The sequence below is a fragment of the Glycine max genome, chromosome 18, assembly GCF_000004515.6.
Source record: "Glycine max cultivar Williams 82 chromosome 18, Glycine_max_v4.0, whole genome shotgun sequence".
In the NCBI taxonomy this organism is placed as follows: domain Eukaryota; kingdom Viridiplantae; phylum Streptophyta; class Magnoliopsida; order Fabales; family Fabaceae; genus Glycine; species Glycine max.
Genome location: NC_038254.2, coordinates 50,798,622 through 50,816,104, shown reverse-complemented (window position 1 = coordinate 50,816,104; position 17,483 = coordinate 50,798,622). Strand labels below are relative to the sequence as shown.

At 32.8% G+C, this 17,483-nt stretch overlaps 2 protein-coding genes across 2 annotated transcripts; one reads left to right on the top strand and one right to left on the bottom strand.

The window, feature by feature from the left end:
* Positions 1-916: 916 nt before the first annotated feature.
* Positions 917-5,658, top strand: LOC100819622 (membrane-transport protein). Its single transcript, NM_001255622.2, is given in 11 exon segments — positions 917-1,018; positions 1,153-1,377; positions 1,476-1,555; positions 1,673-1,797; positions 1,963-2,084; positions 2,297-2,485; positions 3,444-3,518; positions 4,052-4,152; positions 4,840-4,892; positions 5,019-5,207; positions 5,507-5,658. Coding segments are annotated over 10 exon segments (1,245 nt in total). The 5' UTR covers positions 917-1,018; positions 1,153-1,188; the 3' UTR covers positions 5,629-5,658.
* Positions 5,659-8,135: 2,477 nt separating this feature from the next.
* LOC100800933 (uncharacterized) lies at positions 8,136-11,003 on the bottom strand. Its single transcript, XM_006602672.4, has 2 exons — positions 10,890-11,003; positions 8,136-10,042 (listed from the first exon to the last, which is right to left on the bottom strand). Exon 2 carries the CDS (start codon positions 10,040-10,042, stop codon positions 8,363-8,365), a length of 1,680 nt encoding a protein of 559 aa, XP_006602735.1. The 5' UTR covers positions 10,890-11,003; the 3' UTR covers positions 8,136-8,362.
* Positions 11,004-17,483: the final 6,480 nt, after the last annotated feature.

The following is a 17,483-nucleotide window of genomic DNA, read 5'->3' as shown; positions in this document are numbered from 1 at the left end:
CAAACAAAAAAACTTGAAATAAGAAAAAATCCAAAAATTTTATTGGATTGGATTGAATTTTGAAAACGAATTTAGTCCATTATATAACAAACTTATACATACATATATGTTTTTATTTATAAATTTGAGATTAAATTAATTAGAGGATGAATTAAAAAAACTAATGTAACTGAATTTGATGATTTTTTTCTTCAAAACTGATTGAATCCAATCTACGGAAATCTCTTAAAAAGTAAAGATTAAAATTTTCAAATTTTTACTTTGCGGTGAAATTTGAAATTTTATGATTTTAGTTAATCAAAATATCTCTAAAATTTATTAGAACCTCAAATAATTTTTTAATGCATTATTTTTTTGACAGGTAATACATTATTTGAACAACATATTTTAATAAAAAAATTATCACATAAAATTGAATTACTTAAATTTCTAAATCCAAATTAATAATTATTCTTCATTGAAAGTGTAAGATTTTCTATATTTTTTTACTAGTAATATGAACTTATATAACAATAATTATTGAAATTTTAGTATTATTTATATCAGTGTATTCAAATAGCATAGAAGAATGGTGGTTACGTAAGTTGGAAGGGAAAGAATTGAGTATTGGCGTTGTAACCCCATGAAATAAAAAGAAAAGAAATGAAAAAATTGATACAAATATGTGTGGACATGTTGACTTCCCTTGCTTTCGACTTGTTTGTAACTAACAATCTTTTTCATTAATTTGGGATGAAGAAGAACAAGTATGTTAATTAAAGTTACATCAATTTTACATTTACATCATTTAAATTTGAGGGGTGTTTCTGTTTGTTGATTTCGTGTCTCCATACTTAGGTCCAAGGAAGAGAGAGAAAAAAATTGAGAATAACAGAACAGAATCATATTCGTATTCATGTGCTGTAGCTGAAGGCATAACATACATCACTGACCCATAACATAATAAACCTTTTTTTTTCTTTCTCTCTCTCAAGCCAAAGACGGTGCAAGACCAAGATCTTCTTCAGCTCCTTCATAGGTGCATGAGTTAAAGTCATTGATTTGAAAGTTTCATCTTTTTTGTTTTTGAATTGTGTTTGTGATTCTGGGTTGTCTTAAATTGTGGAATGTTTTTATTCAATCAAGGAGTCTAATTTTTATGTCTGGGAACAGTTTCAGATTGAATTGGTTTTTGGGCACCAAATAGCAATGGCCACGGTGGAGAGGATCCTGTTGGCCCTGCAAAATGAGGGTGCAGGAGGAGAATCCTTGTTGGGGTCAATCAAAATTGCTGTGATGCCCATAGTTAAAGTGTTCACCATGTGCTCCTTGGGACTCCTTATGGCTTCCAAGTATGTTAACATCTTGCCTGCTTCTGGAAGAAAGCTTTTGAATGGGGTATGTATGTATGCATGTGTGTGTGTGTGCTGTGTGTATGATGATGCATATGGCATGTGCCATCAAATTCTCATTCACCCTTTTGTTGGCTCTTGCAGCTGGTGTTTACTCTCTTGCTACCTTGCTTGATTTTCTCCCAATTGGGACAAGCTGTTACCTTGGAGAAGATGCTTGCTTGGTATGTTGTGGTAACTAGTATCCCATTCCCACCACTTTTATTTTCCCCTTTTTATTATTTTGTATTCAAATTCCACACGCACACACACCAAATTATTGATCTTTAATTTCTATGTAGGTGGTTTATTCCTATGAATGTTGTTCTGAGTTCCATAGCAGGCTCACTCATTGGTTTTGTTGTTGCCACGATTGTCCGTCCTCCATACCCTTTCTTTAAGTTTACAATTGTACAGATTGGAATCGGTAAGCCAGTCGTGAGTCAACTCTGTTTTTCTTTCTTTACATTTGGAATCTTGCTTGAGTCCTGGACTTGGACATGGACACCTTCATCTTGAGTGAGGGGGTTTTTTGAGTCCATGTGTTGGTTTTGCTTTGTCTTGAGTCTTATGATTGCAAATTATTTTGCAGGGAATATTGGGAATGTTCCACTTGTCCTGATTTCTGCTTTGTGTCGAGACCAATCCAATCCCTTTGGAGACATGGAAAAATGCAGCACAGATGGAACTGCCTATATATCATTTGGCCAGTGGGTAGGTTCTTGATTTCTTGCTGACTACTGCATCTTGTCCTAGTTGTGTTGGTATCTTGTTCATTATATTCATTCACTTAAGGAATTTTCAATATATAGGGTCTTTATTATAATTTAGACTAGTTCATATGTCTAATATTGTTCTAGATATTCTACTCTCATTAAAACAAAAACCTAGTACTGATTGGGAGTTATTAATTCTCATTGTCTTAGGTTGGTGCTATCATCCTATATACATATGTATTTCAAATGTTGGCACCTCCTCCAGAAGGCTCATTTGAGATTGATAATGAAAGTGTTCCCTTAAAGAGCACTCCAATGAGTGATGCTACACCTGAACAAGCTCCATTGCTCGCTAAGGAGGAGGGGGTCACTTCAACAGCTCAAAATAAGAAGTGGGAGGTGAGATTGACTTATTTTTGTCCCCCTGGCAAGGTGTGACAACCATGTACATAGTGATGCTATGATTTTCTCAAGTATATTTACCTATAATCTAAATCAGAATTTCCCCCTTCTTTTTGCACTTTTGTTGAGTAGATGACACTTGACTACTGTGCCATGTGATCATTGAAATATGTACCAATCTGTACTGTAGTGTGACTGTCTTCATGACTGTTTTGTGTAAAAATAAGAGTTTACATGGCTTCATGTTATTTTCTTAACTATGTTCTATAATTTGTCTTGACATGCATTTTTGTTTGAATTTTTTTTCGTATATTATATCCTTCAGGTTCAACTTCTAAAATTTCTCTATTTGGCCTCTGAATGAATTATTGTGATGATTTATTTTTTATATTTATGCACTCAAATTTCTGGTGAGTGCCTGTTTTGTAAAAATTCTTAAGGGGTTTCCTAAACTATCAATGATAGGAAACAACAGGATCTTGAAATCTATGGTTCTCACAAACAATCAATAAACAACAATAGATAATGATGTGTACCTTTCTCCATATGAAGACTTGTACCTTTCTCTTCAGGAACTTCTCTCCAGTGCACTTTGATTTCCTTGAAAGAGGAGAGAAATAAGATTTCACTTCCTAAGGCCTTTCTTTTCTGCCTCTCTCAGTTTGTGATGGCTATGTGTGAGAGAGAACACTTTCTGGTCAGGAAGGGGACCTTATTTCACGTTAGTGGGTATTAAGCCCCTTTTATAACCACTACTCTCATCAAGTAGCAGTTAACCCTAGAAATTTCTCCTATTAAACCCAATTACAATTTAGCTCTTAATCGTTAATTATTTACTTATTAGTCCCTACATAAGTCACATGTCTCTCACATGAGACATTAATTCTTACATGTTTTACTCCTTTATATGTCTTTCATTCCTGGATATGAGGTTAACACATGTTTGTTAGTGCAGATTAAAGACGTCTTGGCATTCCTGTATGAGAAATTGAAGCTTAAGCAAATTCTTCAACCACCTATCATTGCATCAGTAAGATTTTCTTTATTGAACTTATAATTATCTAGTTTTTCTTTTTTCATTTTATATACTGGATTCTCCTCACCCCTCTCCATTTTGATTCAACATGTGTTTGGAGGTTATACCCTACTAGTCCTGATAGGATTATCTAATTTATGCATGATGTGTTTTCTGCAAAATCTGATAGATCAATTAGAGAAACACATTTGTAAACTAAAAATCTGGATCTCTGGTGGATGATTCCATTAGCATCCAATTTAGAACCAGAGCAACCTGGTCAAGAATAGTTCTAGTCAAAGCATTGAGGATAGTGGTTTTGAACTTTCTTTTTTCTTCTATGCTTAAAAACCAGTAGGAAACAGATGTGTAGGATTACCTACTTTCATAATAATCAAATACCCTGAGCAAATACTTTACATGTAAACTTGTTAAAGTAGAAGTAATGTTTGTGAACTAGTTTACTATTATTTTGGTAAATAGACCAGTGTCATGTTGATGTATTAATGGAGTTGATTTTTAGTTGAAGTATTGTATGTGTTTTGCAGATCCTTGCCATGACACTAGGGGCAATCCCATTTCTCAAGAAACTGATCTTTACACCTGATGGCCCACTGTTCTTCTTCACAGACAGCTGCATGATTCTTGGGTATGCCCATTTAATTAATGAAATGGATGTTTTTATGTTTATGTAGAGTGTGCTCTGAAATTTAGTTTATTTTCTTTTATAATATAAGTATTCACTAGTCTATTATTGAACAAAATACCAACTTTTACATTAACAATTTTGTTTTCTTTTTGGCCATGGATAATATTTTTAAAGGATAATCAATCACTTATTGGAATTTTTGGTCACATTGATGGTTTAAGTCCTTGGCTAAAAGTTTAGGATGGTATTGGCAATTGAACCATTTTTTTAGAAAAAGAAGCAACAACATAGTAAAACATTTACTATCAGAAATAGCAAAGAGTAGGCCTGTAGTAACTCAGAGTTCCACCTAATTATTCTTCTTTTAACTAGGTTTACAACTATATAAACTTTAAATTATTTGGGGTCAATATTTTATTTCTGCTCAGCTATTGGTATAGAAGAGGATATCTTATCTTCCTCCCTCTTTCTCTTCTTTTCTCTCAAAACAAAATATTTTCAGGAAAACATTTCAATCTTGTCTATTAGTCAATCCAATAAACTTCAAAAAAGTGTTTTGGATCTAAGTTACAGTATCTTAGTTTTATAAAACTGATAACAAATTATTTTTTCTCAGCCAGAAGTCATTTAGGGATCGTTATGATGCTATTATAGTTTATACAGTCTAATAGTTCCTTTGGTGATCAGGGAGGCCATGATTCCTTGCATTCTGTTGGCACTAGGAGGCAACCTTATTGATGGTAAGTTTATGTCATAGTGTTCTCATTATATTTAACCAATGTCACTTGTCAAGTTTGTATGAATCAAATGATCTTTTGACCAAAGCATTTAAATTAATCATGGCTGGCATTTTGTCTTGGTTGCAGGACCTGGAAGTTCAAAACTTGGTTTTCAGACAACTGCTGCTATTATTTTTGCAAGGTTACTTATAGTGCCTCCTGTTGGACTTGGGATTGTCATGTTGGCTGACAAGCTTGGTTTTCTTCCCCCTGATGATAAGATGTTTCGATTTGTCCTCCTCCTTCAGCATTCAATGCCAACATCCGTCCTTGCAGGTATAGCACACACATTTATCCTACTCCTTACTGGTAGAGACATTTAAACAAAGTACAAACTCTGTTAAACCACACACATAACTAGCAGAAAGGTTTTGGGTTGGCAAAGTGGGTGGAAAGGGGGGAAATAGTTGCTGCTTTGGCTTTTTAGTAGTCTCAAGTTTCTCTAACGATTTTTCTCACTTGTAAACAAGATTGATGTTATATAGTAGTTAACGAATAACAAAAAAATGTTGGACTTTGTAAGGACGAGTATTTTTGTGTTGATTCTTTACACAATTTTTTTCACTTGCTAACAGGTGCTGTTGCTAATTTAAGAGGTTGTGGAAGGGATGCAGCTGCTGTACTGTTTTGGGTTCATATTTTTGCTATATTCTCAATGGCAGGATGGATTATTCTATATCTAAACATACTCTTCTGAGACTGTATATAGCAATTTGATCCAATTCATTTTGATGCTAGATTAGTGGAGAAACACCAATATTTTATACAAAGAGCCTTTATATGATGATCACGATCAAAATGTCTGCTTTCTACCGATTTATGTTTGTTAAGAAAAGCTGGAAAACACCCTTTTCAAAGTTTAATTGTTTATTTTAAACCATTAGTCTACTAACTATTCCAAATTGGTTTGGAGAACCCATTCACCAGCAATATACTGGAATATTTTTTCAATGCATTATTAGGATGTACGAGAGGAATTATCAATCATTATATTCACATGCCACGCTTGAATAGGTTACACATCATTCATTGTCACTCAATTTGATTCCGATTAGTTTATAACACAAAAAGACATCCTTCCCTGTTTCATCAAAAGAGATTTGTTTTTTGTCATAACTTAGTAGCCTAAGAAAAGCCTAATTATTGCCTTGCTTATTTTTGTCGCAGGTGGTGTAAATGAAAATTTTACATCGATAACTTTTACACAGAAATGCATAAACATGATGTTCACATATATTGATATAAACCAGTAACTAGACCAAAAAAACGTCTAGAAGATTATTTTTCACTATTTTACATGTATGACTTCTAAGGTGGATCACTAATTCCAGCTATTTGATTGAAGACCGAATACCCAGAAGTGATTTTTATGAAGTTTTACCACTTAGTTCTTATGTAAGATTTTTATTAAGTTTTGTAGCTTAGTCCTAGGATCGATACCTATTAGGACTGATAATCCATCAAGGCTGATATAAAAGGACGAACTCCCTAGGTCCAGGGGTATCAATTCTAAGGAGCATCTGGTCGAAGAGATATCAGTCCTGTTTGGTGTGTGGGTGGGGGTGAAGAAATATAGGTGAGAAAGAAAAGAGAAATAGAGTAAAAGCAGAGGTTGTTTGTGAAAGAGAAATAAAGTAAAATAGAGAAGAAATATAGGAATTAAAGTTGTTTAAAAAGAATGATATTGACTAAAAAAACTAATATTCTTATAAGAACCAGAGTGGAGGAGGGCATAAATTCTATGTGTTGCTGTGAAAAAGTATTGTTCATTTCCTCGCATTTCTTTAAGTGTTTGGCGAAGAGATTTTGCCTAGTGGGGCTTCTTTTTTTAAAAGAATTTCCTTGGTATTTCTATTTCTTGCGTGCCAAACTGCAGAAGTGTGAAGATTTCGGTACAGTTAGTTTCATGCTCCTCTATCCCTTTCTTCGTTATTTCAAGGGCATTAAACAAACTCTAAGAGGAGTGCAATAGGGAGTTCTTGCACAATATTTAGGAATTGAGAATCAGTGCTTTTTGGTGGTATAGTATTGGAGAACTGTCGTATCCAATTGAAACAAACATCTCGTTCTAAATTTATCTTGTATTTGGTTGAAGATAAAAATAAAAGAAAAAGATATTTGAATTAAATTATAGGAGATGTGAGCTTCAGGTGGGACACACATGTATTTTTATAATTTTTAATATTAGAAATTATTTTTCATTTTTAAAAACTTATTTTATATCATAATAAATTGAGAATGTCGTATTTATATTTTATAATCAATAATTAATAACTGATTCACGAGTGGACCATATGTAATGATGATCCACCATAAAAAAAATAATATACATAATTATTATTCAACTCTAGGTAAACCTATTAAGAATCTCTTTATATCAATTTTAGGAAACATAAATTCATGTTGCTACGTCTTAAAATTTGATGGAATTTGAAATGTTTTTCAAAAGAAAGTTAAATTTGTAATTTTTCTCTTAGATCAAAATAAAATTTTGTTTTCTATTTATATTTTAGGCTTCAATTTAGTCTCTTGAATTTTAAAAATTTTACATTAGTCCTATAGTTCTCCTATTAAATCAAATTGATCCTTTTTGTCAAAATTTTGCATTAGCGGTATCAATTTTGACTAACATGATATCTCTCATAGTTTATCATGTGTTTTCAAATTGATCAAATTAGTACAATAAGCTAACAGAGGGATCAATTTAATCTAACAAAGAAACTTCAATAGATTAAAGTGAAACTTTTTAAACTTAAAAAATCAAACTAAAATAAAAAATGTAAATAAAGGACCAAAATTCCATTTTCCTTTTTCCAAGAGAAAGTTAATTCTGTTCATGTGCATATGCAACGAAAAAAGCCTTAATAAAAAGGTTGTAAGTCTAAGCCTGTATTGTTTCGCGTACGACGGGCAAAAATGTACGTTACAAATGTGTATATCAGAGACAACCAATATAAGCTTCTGCAATGACGCAATTTTGAAAACAAACTAATGTAATCTAAACACGCCATAAAAAAAATCAATTCACAGGGAATTGTATTGTATGTATTAATTAAGGATCAGAAAACCTGCTAAATAGAGAAAATGGACTCTATGGTTTGGAAAATTTGCAACAAAATAAGCTTATAATAATAATAGTGATAATGGTGCTTTCCAAAATTGAATGAGGTCTAACACATTAAAACATCAATAGATGATCAAATATTTAGACATCAATAGATAATCAAATATTTAGACATAAGGTCCTTGAAGCACAAACTAGGAAAGAAAGGAAACAAGAAACAAAAGCAGATACCATATTACAAACTAAAATCTGTACATGTCTTCTTGAATTAGAGAGGACTAAGGACAAAAGGCACGCCATGAGTCAGTTAAAAATTTCATCCCAAGTGGCCATCATGAGGCATATTGATAAACAAATCAAGAAGCACTTAGAATGGGCACCACCACCCTCTGCTTCTACCCTCCCTCTGGTTTGGAGAGGAATAAGCATGAATGGTGTGCTGATTTTGCCCGGATAAGTAGTGACCGCCCAGATGTCTACTTCCTTCAATCTGAGAGTTGTTATTACCTAACCACAAGACAAGAACAATGCCCACTAGACTAACAATTGGAGCTGCAGCAAGAAAAAACCATCTTCCTCTACCACTTCTTGTTGCAGAAGAATTCATGGTAGAACCTGAGCTCAGAAGTCTCTGCTGTATTCCACCTTGACTACTACCAGTTTCTTCATTCACCTCATCTCCATCAGAAACATCAGAAGAACTATCATCTGTTACATCTATTCTCTGCCTCTCATGGATCACATTTCTACTATCAATGTTCTGCTTTCCCTCTTCATAATCCTTATCATCAGTTGGAAGTTCATACCGACAAAGAGGGCATGAATTTCGTGCACTCAACCACGGCAAAATACAATTGTTGTGATAAAGGTGAGAGCATGGAAGTTGATTGACTTCAGTGCCGGGTGTCAAGACATCCTTGCAAATGGCACAAACTAGTTCCCCGTGCTTCTCATTTTCCTTGCCAATGACTACACGTGGCAGATTATTCACAAAAGACACAGCAGCAGGAGGTGCTCCTCGTCTTGAGCTGTCATTCTCAGCAAGATGCTCAAGCAGATCTTCAAAACCTCTAGCATCAAGATAATCCCCAAAGTTTGCTCCATGAGGTAAATCAACATCCTCAAAAGCATGCCAGGTCTCCCGGATTATCTGGCTAAACATTCCCCCAGATTCAGTAGAATTAATGTGATCCCTGCTCTCACTTGGACTAGAGGTGAAAAAAATTTGAAGGTGGGATGTGGCTTCAGCTTCCTCAGCCTCAGCTAATTCCCATTCCCTATCCTCCTCCTCCTCCTCTTCTTCTTCTTCCTCTTCCTCCTCTTCATTGTCTTCATCAGTAGAAATCCATTGGCTGAGACCAGCATGCATTGGATCTATGTCAGTGTCACTGTCAAACTCATCTCCCTCATCTGGAAAATTTAAGACTCTAGTGCCTACAAAACTATGAGTATCCATAGAGATATCTGAGTCACCTCCATAAGCACTGTGGGAGAAAGAATCAGTCTCGCCATGGGGAAGCCTGTACTGTCTAAAACTTGCACTTGATTCATTTTCGCCATAAAGAGAATTCCAATTATCAAAACCATCACTGTCAGTGTCAGAGAGAACCTGCCTCCACCTTCTAGACCCACTAGGGGTAGTATGTGCACTAGCATATTGCAACGACCAAGCAGGGGTATCACCATCTACAAGTTGATCATCCTCCCCAGAAGCAGCTGACTGATGTTGCCTCACAGTATTAACCACATGGGGGATCTGCTGTGAGAAATTATTCTCAACGGATTCAGAACTGTTGTGCCTGAATCTTCCTCTAAGCCTCCATCGTGAGCTTTGGGTAAGTGTATGATTCCCAAAGTCTTCAAGTAACAAAAATTTACAATCACCGCACACACCACTGCTAGCAAGATCGCTTGCCATCTCATTATCAGGTGATAGGGCCTTTTGACAAAGAGAACACACTGCAACCTGGACAGAATCAGTGGCCCCATGAACCTGTGAGCTAGACTGAGACGACGTAAACAAGATATTCCCAAAATTCGCAGCCATCTGAAACCCCAGAGAAAATCCAAATTACCAAAGACAATAATATATAATCAAAACAGGCAATCAAACAAGCCAGAAAATGCCAATAACAAGGAATCTAAATTAAGCATTAACAAGACAATAATAAATAGTAATACTTAGCACTAGGACCATTCTACCCTAAGAACAACTTAACCCAACAGACCAGTAAGACCACCAAGTTTATCAAATCATGTAAGTTAAGCTCATAAAGAATATACTCATAGGCGGAGCATCAATCAAGTATCAAATCCGATTGCAAGCACATGCAATTGCTTATAGTATGGGGGAGCATTTCAGCTCACGAAACACAGATTTGCATGGAACAAAACATAATTTTGGCAAACTTTTGCATATTTAGTTACAATGATTAAAAATTAACTTCGCTCCTAAAAAATATATATACAACTTCTGTGCTAAGTTGAAATTTTGATACTAACTTTCACTACAAAATTACTTCCAAAATAAAAACTTCCAATCATAAATCACTTCACTTCAAATTCCCCTTCACCTAAAATCAAGATCGCTCAAAATCAAGTTTATGACCGCTCACACAATTAGTGGCAGAAAGATGCTAACTAGTTCAATCATTCAATTTTAGGTCCTTTTCATGATATGCCTAACTCTAAATGCATATAATTGGTAGAAAGTGGAAAGCTTTTGAACTCCGGAATAATCTAAAGTGCATTGCCAAACATTCCAAGGAAGCAATATATATATATATATATATATATATATATATATATATATATATATATATATATATATATATATATATACTATTATCATGTATTCGAATCGTCACAACTAAACCGCTACAATTACGAAATACCCAGAAGGCGGAAATCGTCGACAAGAATGGGAACAATGTGGGGGAAGTGAAAAGGACGAATTTTTTACGGTGTGAGATGGCATAAAAATTGTGGGTTGAAGTGAGAAGAGTGAGAAAAAAAATGACCTGAGAGTGAGGTAAAGCGAAGAAGCAGAGAGAGTGGGATCTACGAAGGAAGCACCAAAGGAATGTGAAATTTGAAGTGGCGAATATGAAGAAGAAGAAACCTTTTTCTGTCTTTCTTTCTATCAAATCCTCAGCCGGCGACTCTGCCAGTCTCGTCAACACGCGCCCCAAACAACACGACGACGTTTTCTCTCTTGTTGTTTCTCGGTAAATCACCTCTTTAGTCGTGTTAAACCATTACATCTTTATTGATCTAACATATGAGTAGTAATCTTATCACTTAATCGACTGTTAGATTAACATCTTGGTCAAAGAAAAAACTGTTAGATTAACATAATTGAAGAATTGTAATTCTAATTTTTTTATTTCTTTAATTTTAAGAATGAGGTTAATGGAGACCTAAAGAAAAAGTGTAATAACGATCACTTGATCAGACATTCTCGATAGAATTTTTTTATACTATTAACCAATAATAAATTTTAATTAGTGGGACTTTTTAGGAATATTTGGTATAAAATAAATTTTTAGTTTTCTAAAAATCAAAGATTGGGAGTGTTTGTTTTCTATATTTGGTTTATTATTTTTTTTTTAAAAAATAACTTTCGTGTTAAACATTGTTTCTCAAAAATAATTTATTTTTAAGTTATGTTTCCACACAATTATTCCCACGGTGAGAAGTGAAAATATAACTTTTTGAGTTAATAGAGTTTTCTGCGATAAAAATATATGTCACTCTTATTATATCATTTAATATAATAAATAATTAAAAAATTTAATAAAAATATCATATTACTCAATTTTCAAATAACTTAGATAAAGTATTTTTAAGAATATTTAGGATTAACTAAACAAAATTTAGTCATAGCTAAGAATTATAATTTTCAGAACAAATGATTCCTATTCTTCTAAGGCATGAAAAAGTAAGTTCTTTATGTATAAAAATATCTTAAAGTAATTATTTTAAAAGCTAATAAAAAATTATTTATTCTTTTTTCCTCAATATTCTATTAAATGATTTAGTAAAATATGATATCCTGACTTCAACTGAAGAAACTTTTTTCTTAAAAAATATAATGTTTTAGTTAGTGACTTCATCAATTTGATTAAGTAGAAAATAAGAATTCGAAAATTTTAAATAAAGAAAGGTATGATAAAAGTCTTTATAAATAGTCTTTACAACAAGGATAAATATTTTATTTCAAAATTATGTTTAAAATTTAATTAGAATATATTAACAATATAAACATTTTTTATGTTATAGTAGTATCATCTAGTTATAAATTGTTATTTATAGTATAAAAAATATTTTAAAATTCATAATAAGTAATTTTTAATTTTGATGGTGTAAAAATCTTTATATAGAAAATGTAACGATTATAATTAAACTTTTATGTTAATCTACAATTTTATTTTGTTTCTGTTTTTAAAAATTAACAAATTATTTGGGAAATAGACACGTTGGAAAAATGTATCCCAAAACTCAACTCCCAAATAGTATATTCTAAATAAATGAAGAATTAAATACACTTAAGTTATCAAGAATAAAAAAATCAGGCATTAATTAAAATAGAGAGATACAATTAATATTTTTAATTAAATAACACTAATTAGGGGTATTAGTTTTTTTACCTGACTTGTCTCAACATCCTTTTTTTTCATTCTCAACATATTCATTATCTCACAAACGGTAAGTCAATCCTAAAATGTGAATTATGTATCTTTCAAATTGTAACCTCAAGCCTAATGCATGATTAATCATTAATTTGTTTGTAATGTTATTTGTACCTCATCAATCACATTTATAACCGTTTATGGTTTAAGGCTCACACCTTTGTAATCAATTTAGATGTATTGATTTAGGATTGACAAATGTGTGTGTATATAATGAAATATTCCATCAAATCTAACAAATTTCTTATGACAAATTAACATTGGAACTTGGTTACAAATTTAAAATTAATATAGGAACCCAATTAAAAAAAATCAAGTATAGGGACCTAAATAAAAATTTGGTAATAGTATAGGGACCTACAAACTAATTTAACCTTTCGGAAACATGCTTGATGATAGTCAAAATGTTTTTTTACCATCCCAATTAATCAAATGAAATGCATGCAGATCATGAGGGTTTAGGAAATCAACATGAAGATCCTAACAATGAGTTGGACATTGAACCCTCAACTTGATTACCCTAACTTTTTCAATCATTTCATGACTAATGAGGTATGTTGATTAGTTGACAATTGATTTTATATTTATGTATGTTGTGTAAGTGAGAAAAAAAATTTGTTTTTTAGGTTTTTGCAAATCGAGATTATTTGTGGCGTTGGGTTTGAGATTTGGGGAAGAGTCTTGGATTTGTTCTTGTCATTCTTAGGTCAAAAAATGGGAGAAAAATATGTGTTGTACTGGGTATTGAAAATGGAGGGTAGTACATGCAATACAAGGATAAGCTAGTTCGCAAGAGCACTAGAACTAGAAAATATGGGTGTCCTTTAAATTAAAGGGAAAGTTTGTCATATTGGTAGGTTGAAATTTTTTTGTTATTTCTTGAATTCATAACCACAAAATCAATGAAATATTGTTGGGACATGTGTATGTTGGTCATTTAAGCAGTGAAGAAAAAATTATTCTTAGTCAAATGACCAAAAACATGGTAAAGTATGGTCAAATTTTGTTCACATTTTTGTAATTACTTACTTGTTTCTCTTTTTTTTTTTATATATCTTATGTTGACATTACACTAAACTACTTTACAAGGTTAAAGGCGCACATGCAAGACTGAAGAGGTTGCTTCGTGATAGCATAAGAGATTTTGTACTTGTTAGGATTCAATGAATAACATGCTTATATTGCAACATACCGAACTTAAGGTGTTGTTTCATAAAAGCATCAATGTGGTTGACCATAGGTTCAATACACTATTTTACAAGAGACTACGGGGTTTTGTTTCAACATAAGCACAAAGTTTAATCTTTGATGAGTTGAAATACTTTGCAACTATTTGTGGTTGCACACTTAGAATTACTCACGATCTATTGTGTGCATGTAAAATTTCTAGGTATAGCCATATCAGTGGTTCAATACCTTTGTCGTGCATTCATGTGCATTGGAAGATGTTGTCCATTAGTTGTATAGACGATGCATGTGATTTTTGGGGGGACTTAACTCTCACAAATGAGGTCGATGCATTGTTAAAGAAACGTTTAGAACTTGATGTGGTTAGGAAAATGACATTGAAAGATTCATGAACTTACATTTCTAGATACTACTTCAATGTGTTCCCCTCTAGAGAAAGTAAAAAAACAAATGGTGCAGCAAAATTTATGAAATCTACTAAATGTGGACCTTCAATGTGGGAGTGAGTCAATGAAATGAACACAATGATTGATAGTTTGGGAACTCCAAGTGTGGCTCTCAAAGATGTTAGTAACAATAAGCGAACAAAAAAAAATGTCTTATATGGATGAATTTTCCAATCCATTACAACAGTACATCGTAAAAAATGTTGATGTGAGACCTAATGAAAATTGCGGGGCAATTACAACTTTACTAGGTTAGGGTGAGAAATTATGGGCTCTTGTTCGACAAGACTTTATTCGGAAACTTCAAACATGGGATTCTTAATATGTTGAGTTGTTTGGCGCACAGGACAGACTACTTAAATCATTAGACTCTTTGTATGTCCATCTTGGCCCAATAGCATCTATTAACAAGTGGATGACCATTCCTGACATGGGTTATGTCATTGCTAGTCAGTATAGTGTTGTCTTGGTTTCCTTATCTATGCTCCAAAGTTAGAATTTCTTTTTGCTATGGAGTTCGACACCATTTATGGCACAATAATTCCTTATTGCAATTGGATTTGTTAATAGAAATCACTTTATGAAGGTATACAACATTTACTTAAGCGACTTTTTACTATTGCAATCATTAATTGATTTGTTCACTAACTCAATTGTACCATTTTTTGTGATAATATTGATGTATTTGAAGGATGGTTGTCTCCTTGCCTCCTAGCATCAAAATGAAGTACATACTGCACATATGAAGCTCGTTCATGGCAGAGATTGTACCTAAGACACATACAAGAATTCAACTTAATAATGTTTCATTCAACTATAGGATCTCAATATGTAGTTGACATTACTAAGGATTAGTTGTTTTAGTTAACTCCTCTTATATTAAATATTTTTATGTGTATTCATTTGAAACTTGTTAAAACTCTAGTTAATGTTTTTATTCATTTAATGTGGACTATAAAGTTTCTTAATTGGTGTAAGTCATGCATATTGTGTTGCAAGTTAAGTTGAGGTCCTTAAACATTTAATTATTGTGGCTCACAGACAAAAACCACATGGAAACATGTTGCAATTGTTATTTCTTTTTGCAATCATTTTTCAAAATGGAAACATATCTCCATTGTGCAAGTATACAACGGATACATTTATGTTTTTGCAAAATGCATAAGCAAAAATATAATAACAGAAACATATTTTCATTGGACAATTTCTCAATTCAACAACGGAAATATGCTTTTGTTGCGTAAATGGTGGTAACTAGCAAATAGTACAACGCAAATACATTTTCGTTATAAACTATCAAAATGTACGACAAAAATATTTTTATTTTATAAATAGGGGGTAAAAAGAATTAACAATGGAATCATGACTCTATTGTTATTTTTTTTTTCACCCCATTTGTAAAAGGCTTAATTACAAATTTAGTCCCCCTATTTGTTTTAGATTTCGAATTTGATCCCCCTATAATTTAATTCACTAATTGAGTCCTCCATTTTTTTACAATCTCATTATTTCAGTCCTCAAGCCCAAAATTGGATGTTGACTGTTACTTGCGAACGTTGACTGCTACATGTTGGACTTTGATTGGATAATATTTTGGTGCATGCTTTTAAGCATCTGTGGTAACATTGGCTTAGACCACATTCGAACAGAGTTCTCACCAAATGGCTACACCCCACGTAAATGTGGCAAATGCTCCTTAATATAAACACCAAAACACAAAAATGGTCACAAGAATCATCCCCTAAAAACTCAAAAAATGCAAAAAGCACGAACTTTTGGATCATCTTCGGGTGACATGGGGATGACTTCAGAAGGGGAAGATTTCCTTGCACTGATCTGAAGGCTTCTGAGGTTGAGTTTGGAGTGTTTGTTATTGTTCTCTACCAAAGGGAACACCTTGGAAGCAAAAGATGAAGGCTTTAACAAGTTTTGGGTTTTGTCATGTGCAAATCCAGAAATAGGGCACAAAGGGGTGCTTTGAATGGATCGTGAAGCCACGACCTGAACCATTGTTAGAAAGAAAGAGAAATAGGGTGGATGAGGAAGAAGAGAGTGTGACAGGTATAAGAAGAAGTAGGGGGGAAATGGAAGTTAGAAAAATCCCCGCCGAGTTTGGCGGAGGTTTTGAGAAGGAAGCCTTTTTCGTATCGAAACACAAAGGACATTATTGTGGTCCAATCAAAGCGCAACATGTGGCGGTCAACGTTCGCAAGTAACAGTCAGCGTTCAATTTTAGGTTTGAAGACTGAAATAACGAGATTGCAAAAAAAACGAAAAACTCAATTGATAAATTAAATTATAAGAGGACAAAATTTGAAATCTGAGATAAATAGGGGGGCTAAATTTGCAATTAAGCCTTTGTAAAAATATAACATGTTTCCATTTTGTTTTTTGCCCAAGGGCAATTTGGGAATACAACAAAAAGACACCCACATGAGTAGTGCCAATAAAAAAATTCGATAGTGCCAATAGCAATACCCTGTCATAAGACCAATCATGTTTTGATGTTTGCCAATCATTGTGAATGGTGAAGAAAGGGGTCCATGGATCCAAAAATAGAGATTTTAGTGAAACAAGGTTTAATTGTATATATAAGAGAATCTTTTAGTGTTGCAATTGTACATATATACATGTCTGACTATAGATCTTATGCAATTAATTTTTAAGCATAAAATGTTGTTCATTTACAATGTTGTCTTGTTATATTAAAGGTTGTGTTTGGCAAAATTAGTTAAAAGTTGAAAAATTAGTTTATTAAATTATAAATATTTGATAAAATTAATTGTTGAATTTATTAAAAAGTATAAAATCACATAAAAATAATAATATAACAATGAAAACATATTTTCGTTGGACAATTTCTCAATTCAACAACGAAAGTATGTTTTTGTTGCATAAATGATGGTGACCAACAAATAACACAATGAAAACACATTTATGTTATAAACTATCAAAATATACAACAAAAATGTGTTTTTATTTTATAAATGGGGGTTAAAAAAATTAACAAATCCCAACTCCATTGTTAATTGTTTTTTTCACCCCCTTTGTAAAAATATAACATGTTTTCATTTTGTTTCTTGCCAATGGGCAATTTGGGAATACAACAAAAAAACACTCATATGAATAGTGCCAATAAAAAGAATTGATAATGCCAATAGCA

Excerpts from the sequence above, each read along its gene's own strand:
- LOC100800933 (XM_006602672.4), bottom strand. The coding sequence starts at position 10,042 with ATGGCTGCGAATTTTGGGAATATCTTGTTTACGTCGTCTCAGTCTAGC.